Here is a 12,602-nt window from a genome sequence, read left to right as displayed (position 1 = left end):
ATCAATTCGATTTCCGGTTTTTGTTGCCCAGTTAATTTAGGTTTCCAAAATCCTGAAAAAAAATTATTTCAATAATAAATAAAAAATTTAGAAATGATAAACAACTCGCCATTTACGATGTGTCCATAATACCAATAATACCCTCTGGCATTCGTTCCTGCACACACGCTCTTCCTTCTCGATGTGCCGGAACTTCTCTTATCGTAGCACTTTTCGACCTGAGGGGAAAATATATTTTCTGTCAGCGGGGATCAATTTTTTTTCTTAGACTTACCCTTTTCTTTCGATTTACACGAGCGTAAAAATTTCAGCATCAGTACGTTGATAAGGCTCCGAAAAAAACCATGAAATCAGGGAAAAAATGCCCAACCCAATTTTCGCAACTTAAACAAAGCTCAACAAACTGATTGATGCCAGCTATTTTTCTTATAAGAATTTACAACCAAACGTTTGAGAAAATTGTACAATTGATTTCAGAAGCCATTCCATTAGAATTTACGTGAAACTAATGAGGAAAACAATTAGTTACTCCGAATTCACGTAGAATCGATTGGATGCATCAAAAGCTCAGTCTACGTGAAAAATACCGTAGAAATAATTTTCAAATTATTTTGGGTGTAATGTTACTAAGGGGCCGTTCACATACCACGTGGACAACTTAGGAGGGGGAGGGGGGTATGGGAATGCCCACGCTTGTCCACGGAGAGGGGAGTAGGGGTTTGGGTCATGTCCACGTGGACATACATACTTTCAAAATATTTTTTAAATGTGAATAAATATTGAGATGTTTAAATCAAAATCTTAAAATTGCAAAGCTTTGCAGCTTAAGTTTAAACAATAAGTAGCTACTTGAAAGTAAGTAAATAAATATGATTATTTAGAAATTTAAATTTTTAAAAATGATTTTATGTCAGGAAATTTTGCCTAAGTATGTGCTCACATACATTGTTCTAGATTATTAGATTCGACAAATCTCACATGCAACTCGTACACCATATGAATGAACTGTTATGGAGTGAATGTATTCGTATTTATTTTGGAAGAACGAGTCAATCAGATGGGCTAGTATACTTAACGGTATTCCGGCATCTGTGTATATATACCTGGCCAGCTGGCACCCGATTGAACATTCTAAATATAGTCAGTCAGTTATAGTCCTATTTGCCGCTGATAGTGTTCGTGATATTATGCACGTTGTTTCATCAACACTTTTCAACTTTGGGACAATTAACCTCAAAAACGACCATGTGTGTCGACCGGCTGCACGTTTTTTGTACCGAGAGTTTTTGAGGTTAATTGTCCCGTCTCATGTGTACATGCTCAGCAAGTGTGCGTAAGAAATGTCAAAAACAACTCTATAGGAGAAAACACAGTTTACCTGTCGGCCATTTATGGGATTCGAACCCAAAAATTTTCTTGCCGATACCGGGAATCGAACACAGTACGCCTGGGATACCAAAATCAGACTCGCGCCAGCCTATCCGCAAGACCACATCAACGCTTGTCATTTTTGTCATTTTTATTATTTTTATAATTTTTTGTAATTTTTCTCATTTTAGTCATTTTTATCATTTTTGTCATTTTTGTCAATTTTGATCATTTTTGTTATTTTTGTCATTTTTGTCAATTTTGTCATTTTGGTCATTATTGTCATTTTTGTCATTTTTGTTGTGATTCTTTGTAATTTTTTTTCTTTTTTGTCATTTTTGTCATTTCTGTTATTCCTGTTATTTTTGTAATTTTTGTCATTTTTGTCGTTTTTGTCATTTTTGTCATTTTTGTCATTCTTGACATTTTTGTCATTTTTGTCATTTTTGTCATTTTTGTCATTTTTGTCTTAGGGGCATTTTTGTGACTTTATTCATTTTAGTTATTTATATAAATGTACCGAATATTCGGTCGGCCGAATATTCGGCGCCGAGTACCGCCAAAAAACCGTTAAGCCGAATATTCGGCTCACCGAATAGTTGAGCTAGGTATTCGGACGGCCTATTCGTCCGAATAGACCGATTTTTTTTTCAAATTTATACAAAACAGACATCTCGAATTTGCCAACTGATGTTGGATAATTTATAAAATATTCAAAAGTTATGTTGAAAAACCTTCAAAATCATCAAAAACTTATGGTTTCAGTGAAACATTTTAGATGTATCCGTGTATTTTTCACTGTAGATAGCTTTCTACTTTGATTTACGTTTTTTTCACATTTACTTGATTTATCCAGGCTTGCCCTTAAACCGAATAAAGAATTTGAAAAAAGTTAAATCTGACCGGGTTCTCCACATATTTTTTTTTAATTTTACGCATTTTACCCTGGTTTATTCAGATTTTTTTGCAAAATCAAATTTAAAACATCATAATCGCTTTAAATTTTTTTACATTTTCTGTTATAAAACGATTTCTAAGAATAAATTCGTTAGATTCGATTTGAACTCTGCTGTTGTAATTCGATGAAAACTTTAAATTTCAAGTAATTTAATTTCTTTTTCCTCTTGTATGTTTGAGAATAATGTCTAGTTTCTGTTCAAATTTTCCCTGTTTTCTACATGTTTTTCAAAAAATCGTTCAGACACAGAAGTGTAGATAAGTGTCGTAGAAAGTATTGTATGCTTGAGGTCAGGGATCATCGTTCTTTTTGTCAACTATTTTGATGACATCTAGCAAAAATTAGACATTCATCTATTTCGATATAAAAAAAGCAATTTCAAAAAGCTTAACACCTGTTTGGACATGTTTTGTCCCAGATTTCACTGGAATCCAATATCTTTTGTAATTAACGTCCTAGAACCTACAAGTTATCTGATGTCTCTTTAGCTAATGGTGACTTTTTGAAAATGAAATAGACCTCTACTTAAAAAAAGATCTGATATATCTGGTTGGAAATAATCGACTTAAAAACATGAGGGACATCAAGATGGCAGAAATAGTAGATTTCTATTAGAAATAACAGTAGAAAAAGATGTATTTCTGTTGAAAAATCAACAGAATATTCGACCGAATATTCGGCCGAATATTCGTTTGGCCGAATAATTGAAAAGGTCAATATTCGGTATTTTGCCGTTCGCCGAATACCAATATTCGGTACTAAATATTTAAACCATTTTTATCAATTTTATCATTTTTGTCATTTTTGTCATTTATGTCATTTTTGTCATTTTTGTCATTTTTGTTATTTTTGTCATTTTTGCCATTTTTGTCATTTTTGTCATTTTTGTCATTTTTGTCATTTTTGTCATTTTTGTCATTTTTGTCATTTTTGTCATTTTTGTCATTTTTGTCATTTTTGTCATTTTTGTCATTTTTGTCATTTTTGTCATTTTTGTCATTTTTGTCATTTTTGTCATTTTTGTCATTTTTGTCATTTTTGTCATTTTTGTCATTTATGTCATTTTTCTCATTTTGGTCATTTTTGTCATTTTTGTCATTTTTGTCATTTTTGTCATTTTTGTCATTTTTGTCATTTTTGTTTTTTTTTTTTTGTCATTTTTGTCATTGTTGTCATTTTTGTCATTTTTGTCATTTTTGTCATTTTTGTCATTTTTGTCATTTTTGCCATTATTGTCATTTTTGTCATTTTTGTCATTTTTGTCATTTTTGTCATTTTTGTCATTTTTGTCATTTTTGTCATTTTTGTCATTTTTGTCATTTTTGTCATTTTTGTCATTTTTGTCATTTTTGTCATTTTTGTCATTTTTGTCATTTTTGTCATTTTTGTCATTTTTGTCATTTTTGTCATTTTTGTCATTTTTGTCATTTTTGTCATTTTTGTCATTTTTGTCATTTTTGTCATTTTTGTCATTTTTGTCATTTTTGTCATTTTTGTCATTTTTGTCATTTTTGTCATTTTTGTCATTTTTGTCATTTTTGTCATTTTTGTCATTTTTGTCATTTTTGTCATTTTTGTCATTTTTGTCATTTTTGTCATTTTTGTCATTTTTGTCATTTTTGTCATTTTTGTCATTTTTGTCATTTTTGTCATTTTTGTCATTTTTGTCATTTTTGTCATTTTTGTCATTTTTGTCATTTTTGTCATTTCTGTGATTTTTGTCATTTTTTGTCATTTTTGTCAATATTGTCATTTTTGCCATTTTTGTAAGTTTTGTAATTTTTGCCATATCTGTCATTTTTGTCATTTTTGTCGTTTTTGTTATTTTAGTCATTTTTGTCATTTCTGTAAAATTTGTCATTTTTACCTTTTTGGTCATTTTTGTCATTTCTGTCATTCTTTTCAATTTTGTCATTTTTGTCATTTTTGTCATTTTTGTAATTTTTGTTGTTTTGTCATTTTTGTCATTTTTGTCATTTGTGTCATTTGTGTCATTTGTGTCATTTGTGTCATTTTTGTCATTTTTGTCATTTTTGTTATTTTTGTTATTTTTGTTATTTTTGTTATTTTTGTTATTTTTGTCATTTTTGTCATTTTTGTCATTTTTGTCATTTTTGTCATTTTTGTCATTTGTGTCATTTGTGTCATTTGTGTCATTTGTGTCATTTGTGTCATTTTTGTCATTTTTGTCATTTTTGTCATTTTTGTTATTTTTGTTATTTTTGTTATTTTTGTTATTTTTGTTATTTTTGTTATTTTTGTCATTTTTGTCATTTTTGTCAGTTTTGTCATTTTTGTCATTTTTGTAATTTTTGTCATTTTTGTAATTTTTGTAATTTTTGTAGTTTTTGTAAATTTTGTAATTTTTGTAATTTTTGTAATTTTTGTAATTTTTGTCATTTTTGTCATTTTTGTCATTTTTGTCATTTTTGTCATTTTTGTCATTTTTGTCATTTTTGTCATTTTTGTCATTTTTGTCATTTTTGTCATTTTTGTCATTTTTGTCATTTTTGTCATTTTTGTCATTTTTGTCATTTTTGTCATTTTTGTCATTTTTGTCATTTTTGTCATTTTTGGCATATTTGTCATTTTTGTCATTTTTGTCATTTTTGTCATTTTTGTCATTTTTGTCATTTTTGTCATTTTTGTCATTTTTGTCATTTTTGTCATTTTTGTCATTTTTGTCATTTTTGTCATTTTTGTCATTTTTGTCATTTTTGTCATTTTTGTCATTTTTGTAATTTTTGCCACATCTGTCATTTTTGTCATTTTCGTCATTTTTGTCGTTTTTGTCATTTTAGTCATTTTTGTCATTTTTGTAAAATTTGTCATTTTGTCTTTTTGGTCATTTTTGTCATTTTTTTGTCATTTATGTCATTTCTGCCATTCTTTTCAATTTTGTCATTTTTGTGATTTTTTAATTTTTGTAATTTTTGTTATTTTTGCTATTTTTGTCATTTTTGTCATTTTTGTCATTTTTGTCATTATTGTCATTTTTGTCATTTTTCTCATGTTTGTCATTTTTGTCATATCTGTCATTTTTGTCATTTTTGTCATTTTTGTCATTTGTGTCATTTTTGTCATTTTTGTCATTTTTGTCATTTTTGTTATTTTTGTCATTTTTGTCATTTTTGTCATTTTTGTCATTTTTGTCATTTTTGTCATTTTTGTCATTTTTGTCATTTTTGTCATTTTTGTCATTTTTGTCATTTTTGTCATTTTTGTCATTTATGTCATTTTTGTCATTTTTGTCATTTTTGTCATTTTTGTCATTTTTGTCATTTTTGTCATTTTTGTCATTTTTGTCATTTTTGTCATTTTTGTCATTTTTGTCATTTTTGTCATTTTTGTCATTTTTGTCATTTTTGTCATTTTTGTCATTTTTGTCATTTTTGTCATTTTTGTCATTTTTGTCATTTTTGTCATTTTTGTCATTTTTGTCATTTTTGTCATTTTTGTCATTTTTGTCATTTTTGTCATTTTTGTCATTTTTGTCATTTTTGTCATTTCTGTCATTTTTGTCATTTTTGTCATTTTTGTCATTTTTGTCATTTTTGTCATTTTTGTGAAAATTGTCATTTTTGTCATGTTTGTCATTTATGTCACTTTTGTCAATTTTGTGATTTTTTACATTTTTGTCATTTTTTTCATTTTTTTCATTTTTGTCATTTTTGTCATTTTTGTCATTTTTGTCATTTTTGTCATTTTTGTCATTTTTGTCATTTTTGTCATTTTTGTCATTTTTGTCATTTTTGTCATTTTTGTCATTTTTGTCATTTTTGTCATTTTTGTCATTTTTGTCATTTCTGTCATTTTTGTCATTTTTGTCATTTTTGTCATTTTTGTCATTTTTGTCATTTTTGTCATTTTTGTCATTTTTGTCATTTTTGTCATTTTTGGCATTTATGTCATTTTTGTCATTTTTTGTCATTTTTGTCATTATTGTCATTATTGTCATTTTTGCCATTTTTGTAATTTTTGTTATTTTTGCCACATCTGTCATTTTTGTCATTTTCCTTATTTTTGTCGTTTTTGTCATTTCAGTCATTTTTGTCATTTTTGTAATTTTTGTAATTTTTGTCATTTTTGTCATTTTTGTCATTTTTGTCATTTTTGTCATTTTTGTCATTTTTGTCATTTTTGTCATTTTTGTCATTTTTGTCATTTTTGTCATTTTTGTCATTTTTGTCATTTTTGTCATTTTTGTCATTTTTGTCATTTTTGTCATTTTGGTCATTTTTGTCATTTTTGTCTTTTTTGTCATTTTTGTCATTTTTGTCGTTTTTGTCATTTTGGTCATTTCTGTCATTCTTTTCAATTTTGTCATTTTTGTGATTTTTTAATTTTTGTAATTTTTGCTATTTTTGTAAAATTTGTCATTTTGTCTTTTTGGTCATTTTTGTCATTTTTGTCATTATTGTCATTTTTGTCATTTTTCTCATGTTTGTCATTTTTGTCATTTTTGTCATTTTTGTCATTTTTGTCATTTTTGTCATTTTTGTCATTTTTATCATTTTTGTCATTTTTGTCATTTTTGTCATTTTTGTCATTTTTGTCATTTTTGTCATTTTTGTCATTTTTGTCATTTTTGTCATTTTTGTCATTTTTGTCATTTTTGTCATTTTTGTCATTTTTGTCATTTTTGTCATTTTTGTCATTTTTGTCATTTTTGTCATTTTTGTCATTTTTGTCATTTTTGTCATTTTTGTCATTTTTGTCATTTTTGTCATTTTTGTCATTTTTGTCATTTTTGTCATTTTTGTCATTTTTGTCATTTTTGTCATTTTTGTCATTTTTGTCATTTTTGTCATTATTGTCATTTCTGTCATTCTTTTCAATTTTGTCATTTTTGTGATTTTTTATTTTTGTAATTTTTGCTATTTTTGTCATTTTTGTCATTTTTGTCGTTTTTGTCATTTTGGTCATTATTGTCATTTTTGTCATTTTTCTCATGTTTGTCATTTTTGTCATATCTGTCATTTTTGTCATGTTTGTCATTTGTGTCATTTGTGTCATTTTTGTCATTTTTGTCATTTTTGTCATTTTTGTCATTTTTGTCATTTTTGTCATTTTTGTCATTTTTGTCATTTTTGTCATTTTTGTCATTTTTGTCATTTTTGTCATTTTTGTCATTTTTGTCATTTTTGTCATTTTTGTCATTTTTGTCATTTTTGTCATTTTTGTCATATTTGTCATTTTTGCCATTTTTGTCATTTTTGTCATTTTTGTCATTTTTGTCATTTTTGTCATTTTTGTCATTTTTGTCATTTTTGTCATTTTTGTCATTTTTGTCATTTTTGTCATTTTTGTCATTTTTGTCATTTTTGTCATGTTTGTCATTTTTGTTCTTTTTTTTCATTTTTATCATTTTTATCAATATAATCATTTTTGTCATTTTTATTATTATTTTTTTTATTTTAGTCATTTATATCATTTTTATCATTTTTGTCATTTTTGTCATTTAGCGACAAATAGGAACTATATAGGTTCCTGTAGAAACTTTTTACCATATATAGTCTCTTTAGGACTCTTGTTTTTTTAAGAATATATTGAGCATTTCGAGACAAACTGGGATTTGTTTTTGAGATGTGTTTTATTTCAGCGTTTGCTGTGTTGTGATTCATTTCGCTCGCAGAATCGTACACTCATCCGAAAAGAAAACGTTAAATCCAAATGGATTTTCACGAAGCCACTCATTACGTGAAGTTTTGCTTGAGTTACATGAAGCACTTAGAAGCTAATAAAAAAACACTTGATTCTTACGTGAAATTCACATAGCTGAATGCTGTCAAAACAAAGACACATTCGATTTACGTGAAAATCCGATGATCCGCCAAGTACAGAGGGATTTGGTGCATTATATGTGATGTTCACGTAAATCTGGAGTGGTTTTTTCACGTAAAATCTATGTGAAGGAAAACAATTCTCAATATGGCGTGGATCCAAGTGCTTAGGGAACTTTTAAGGAGATGGAGAAACTGTTTTTTTGTAAGCAGTGAATATGTTTTGAATATTTTTGTTGTTTTTTATATGTTTTGCTATTCCAACAGAATCTGGATTTCGAGCAGCTGGTCAATCAAGTAACTGCAATGGAAGCGCAACTTTTCTGGACGGTCGTCGTAAAGTGAAATTAAATGTGAAGTGAAGTGAAATATTTATAAATAGTATAAGTGTAAATGAAAAGATATCGTGTTATGTGATTTCATCGGCTAAATAAAATTCCTTTTCGAAATCAAATTCTTATTTCAAGTGGGTGAAACAAAACACAAAACGTTAATATGTTATTGAAATCTACGTGAATCCCCATGTAGCCAACAAATCCCCCCCTCGTACGCTTCAGATAGATTTCACTTACAATGCATATGAAAATTACGTGAATTCTACTTGCTACGCGAGCTCTGTTTACTACCTGAAATTCACGTAGGTTTCACATGATTTTCAGGGTGGCAAAAATCTATGTACATTTTCACGTAGCGCTAATGTGAAAAGTTTTTTCGGTGTATTCGATTGCGTCTGATTGAGAGCACGGCTACGTACGTCATCCGTCCCATCTGTCAGCAGCTCATTTCCTTTTATCAGGTTTGTGGCAAATTTTTATTACAAATCTTTATAATTCAATATTTTCTCGTTCATTTTAGTGTGATAGCGGATACTGCCTATTTCAATAATAAAAATACATTTCCGAAATGGCTGCTAGCGCACGAATTTTTTCCCGAGTTAAAGGTATGTTCCATTTTACCATAAATGATTTTCGCTCTATCAAAGAGAGGCCAAATTATGTAATATACCGAAATAAACTATCGAACAATACAAAAATCTTAATTATGTGATTGAAGTTTCAGATTGGATGTTTACATATAAATTTATACTTTTAGATAGCGTTGCTGTTGGCATACGATTTGCTAGCTATGAAGCTACAAGAAAAAACTTAAAACTCAATTCTAACTCAAAAGTCATATGTCAAGGATTTACCGGGAAGCAAGGAACTTTCCATTCTCAGCAAGCCATTGAATATGGAACAAAATTAGCAGGAGGAGTTTCTCCCGGCAAGGGAGGACGAACTCATTTGGATTTACCGGTATTCAACTCGGTGAAGGAAGCAAAAGCAGCAACAGGCGCAGAAGCTACTGTTATTTATGTTCCACCTCCAGGTGCGGCAAAAGCGATCTTGGAAGCTCTTGAAGCTGAAATGCCTTTAATCGTTTGCATAACTGAAGGAATTCCACAACATGATATGGTGAAAGTTAAGCACGCTCTTCTAACTCAAGATAAGTCACGCCTGGTTGGTCCTAACTGTCCAGGAATAATTGCACCGGAACAGGTAAGAAAATTGACAAACTATTCTTTAGAAAACATGAACGTCTTTAACTATTGTTTATATTGAACTTCTTCGTAAATAAGTTCTAGAGAATTATTTTCAATATCCATGCATGATAAAAGAACAAATGCTTATCAACTTCAATGTTATATTCTTATATTTGAACTTTTGAACGTTAAGGTATTAAGTGAAATGGAAGATAAGAAATACCATTTACCACAGAAAATCGCCATTTAATCTGTGTTTTAAAAACTATATTATACTGATTCACATTTTTCTTATTATTAAAACTCTGTTTTAGTGTAAAATTGGAATCATGCCCGGACACATTCACAAGCGTGGAAAAATTGGGGTTGTTTCTCGTTCCGGAACTCTTACTTACGAAGCTGTACACCAAACAACGGAGGTCGGTTTAGGTCAGACTCTTTGTGTCGGCATCGGTGGAGATCCTTTCAATGGAACAGATTTTATCGATTGCCTTGAAGTATTTATCAAAGATCCTGATACTAAAGGTATCATTCTGATTGGTGAAATTGGAGGTGTAGCTGAGGAAAAAGCTGCCGACTATTTGATGCAGTACAACCAGGTAAATTAATGAAGTATGTACATACATACGTAATGCAAGTTGTTTATTTTTCATCTTTTCTAAACTACAGGGTATCAAGGCAAAACCTGTAGTTTCATTTATCGCTGGCCTTTCGGCACCACCAGGACGACGTATGGGTCATGCTGGAGCTATCATTTCCGGTGGAAAAGGAGGCGCTCAAGACAAAATCAATGCCCTAGAAAAAGCGGGTGTCATTGTTACGAGAAGTCCGGCTCAGATGGGTAGAGAACTTTTCAAGGAAATGAAGAGATTAGAACTGGTCTAAAGTGTAACTTAACATATTGGATAGCGTTGCATATTCTCATTTTTATTTGTAAAAAATTGGTAAACGATACTAATAATAAAAGTTCTTCTAGAAAAATATCTGCTGATATATGTAAACATGTATAAATGTGTATGTTACGTTCAGAAAATCTCGCTTAGGGATGAATTATCCGAAAGGATGAAATGAAAAAAAACTCGTACGAAAACGATTAAATAAATGGCAATTGTCTCTTGAAAGCTTGTCCAAGCGTCCAATGTTTTTTTTCTTTTGAATAATAGCATTAGTAGCATTTTCATTAATAGCATTTTTTCAATACTTCCACTAATTATTATTAAAACATACTATTAAATAGACAATTTATCACATTATCAATTAAGATAACCTTTTTGTACGCATGTGATCGTAGAAAAACTTTATGATGGAGTGAGAGTTTTTAAATTGACATAATCAGATGATCCCAAAGAGTCGGTTCCTGATCCGCATCATGAAAAAAAATATTCACATCTTCTTTTGACAGCCTATGGTTCGTGTTCTTCGAGATAATTTTTTGAATTCATAAATAATAAGAAACTATCTTGAAGTAAAACAAACTGATTATTTGGCATTTTTATTCAAATTGTCAATTTGTTTTACCTTGAGGTAGTTCACAAATCAGTTGTTGGTCATCACAGATTTAATTTATAAATATTCTTTAAGGTTATAAGTACATTTTATTTAACGTTTTTGCTGGAATGTTGTGTACGGAAAACAGAGAGCATCGATGGAAATAGTATTAATAATTCATAATAAGCGGAATTGGTATATTATTCAGATATTACCAAATCGGTCTTCGAATCCTTTGTTACCAATTTAATCAAACTTCCATTAGCTGGCCTTTCCTCACCCTTCGTCCATTTATGGAAAAGCCTAAGAAAAAATTGTATATAATCAGCCATTGACGTTTAAAGCATATAAGTCAGTCACATACTCAGCAACAAAATCCAACGTAGTCCATGTTCCAAAATCTGCATTTGGCATCCATTTGCGGTTCATGGGAGTGTCAAGAGTAACTGGGAGTATAGACACAACCAATGATTTTTCCGGTAGTCCAGAATCCTTTCCTGCCAAACTTTTAGTCAACTGGTGCACAGCAGCCTTAGCCATACCGTAACCGATCATGCCCGGGGTCGCACCCAATGCCGGGCAAGCACCAGTTAAGGCCAATAAACCGCCTTCTTTGAGGTAATTTGCCCCAACTGTAGCCGAGATAGTTGAGGACCATACAGACTGCTTCCACATAAGATCAGCATTTTTCGCCAGATCTTTTTGAGCATTACCACCAGCCCAACCACCAGCAACACAGATTACAGCATCCAGCTTATCTCCACTTAAAGATTGCTGTACTTTCGAAAGTACGTTTTGCTCTTGCGACACCCAGTCGGCATCACGGTCCACCACAATGTTCACATCAGCGGATTCGTTTTCGGCCAGATCGATACATCCAACCCACTGAGGAAAATATTTAAAAAAAAACAAATTTCCGGATATGATAAATTTTTGACAACGTGGGCCATCGGAAAGAGAAAGGTCAAATCGTTTTTTTTTTACCCGACCCAAGGACTTACCCAATTATTTTTCTTGAAATACTGAACACAAGACGCTCCTAAAGCACCACGTCCACCATAGATTAGCACTTTACCATTCACCATTTTATATTAGCTTTAAAGGAGATCGGAGTTTAAGATCTGGAACAAGTTGTTTCGCGTTGCTAAGTCGGAGACGAATGATTACCGCATTCAACAAGTTTTCGTTATAAGCTTTTCTCACGTTTTCTCAGCTAGTCGACCTAACTATACTATATTTGTGCTTGTGCAATACCAACATAGGTACGCTTCAATGCATTGCCAGGGCGAATAGAATTGCGTGTATGTTTTGTTGTGTTACTGGTTATTAACACGCAAAAAAACATTGTGTGAGTACAGTTTATTTAAAAAAATGTAAAAAATAAGTTTGAAGATAAATTAAATAAATGAATTGAATATTAAGTAAATTTATTTAATAGAAGGAAGTGTAAGTTTTTCATACGTTTCAAATTAAACCCAAATGA

General features: G+C 30.1%; 2 protein-coding genes across 2 annotated transcripts; one reads left to right on the top strand and one right to left on the bottom strand.

Annotated features, from left to right (window-relative positions):
- Positions 1-8,817: 8,817 nt before the first annotated feature.
- Positions 8,818-10,770, top strand: LOC129745059 (succinate--CoA ligase [ADP/GDP-forming] subunit alpha, mitochondrial-like). Its single transcript, XM_055737885.1, has 5 exons — positions 8,818-8,905; positions 8,965-9,049; positions 9,202-9,647; positions 9,946-10,230; positions 10,301-10,770. The coding sequence occupies exons 2-5, from the start codon at positions 9,013-9,015 to the stop codon at positions 10,514-10,516; spliced, it is 984 nt and encodes a 327-aa protein (XP_055593860.1). The 5' UTR covers positions 8,818-8,905; positions 8,965-9,012; the 3' UTR covers positions 10,517-10,770.
- A 433-nt stretch (positions 10,771-11,203) lies between these two features.
- Positions 11,204-12,336, bottom strand: LOC129747113 (dihydropteridine reductase). Its single transcript, XM_055741146.1, has 3 exons — positions 12,121-12,336; positions 11,484-12,004; positions 11,204-11,422 (listed from the first exon to the last, which is right to left on the bottom strand). The coding sequence occupies exons 1-3, from the start codon at positions 12,202-12,204 to the stop codon at positions 11,320-11,322; spliced, it is 708 nt and encodes a 235-aa protein (XP_055597121.1). The 5' UTR covers positions 12,205-12,336; the 3' UTR covers positions 11,204-11,319.
- Between the last annotated feature and the right edge of the window lie 266 nt (positions 12,337-12,602).

The sequence above is a fragment of the Uranotaenia lowii genome, chromosome 2, assembly GCF_029784155.1.
Source record: "Uranotaenia lowii strain MFRU-FL chromosome 2, ASM2978415v1, whole genome shotgun sequence".
Lineage (NCBI taxonomy): Eukaryota > Metazoa > Arthropoda > Insecta > Diptera > Culicidae > Uranotaenia > Uranotaenia lowii.
Note: the sequence above shows the minus strand (reverse complement) of the source record. Positions and strands in the feature narration are given on the sequence as shown.

What these genes read in the sequence shown, in the direction of transcription:
- LOC129745059 (XM_055737885.1), top strand. Translation starts at nt 9,013, where the DNA reads ATGGCTGCTAGCGCACGAATTTTTTCCCGAGTTAAAG. An exon ending in AATTTTTTCCCGAGTTAAAG is followed by an intron (nt 9,050 to 9,201) that starts GTATGTTCCATT and finishes TTATACTTTTAG; the next exon opens with ATAGCGTTGCTGTTGGCATA. An exon ending in GAATAATTGCACCGGAACAG is followed by an intron (nt 9,648 to 9,945) that starts GTAAGAAAATTG and finishes ACTCTGTTTTAG; the next exon opens with TGTAAAATTGGAATCATGCC.
- LOC129747113 (XM_055741146.1), bottom strand. Translation starts at nt 12,204, where the DNA reads ATGGTGAATGGTAAAGTGCTAATCTATGGTGGACGTGGTGCTTTAGGA. An exon ending in ATTTCAAGAAAAATAATTGG is followed by an intron (nt 12,005 to 12,120) that starts GTAAGTCCTTGG and finishes TATTTTCCTCAG; the next exon opens with TGGGTTGGATGTATCGATCT. An exon ending in ACGTTGGATTTTGTTGCTGA is followed by an intron (nt 11,423 to 11,483) that starts GTATGTGACTGA and finishes ATTTTTTCTTAG; the next exon opens with GCTTTTCCATAAATGGACGA.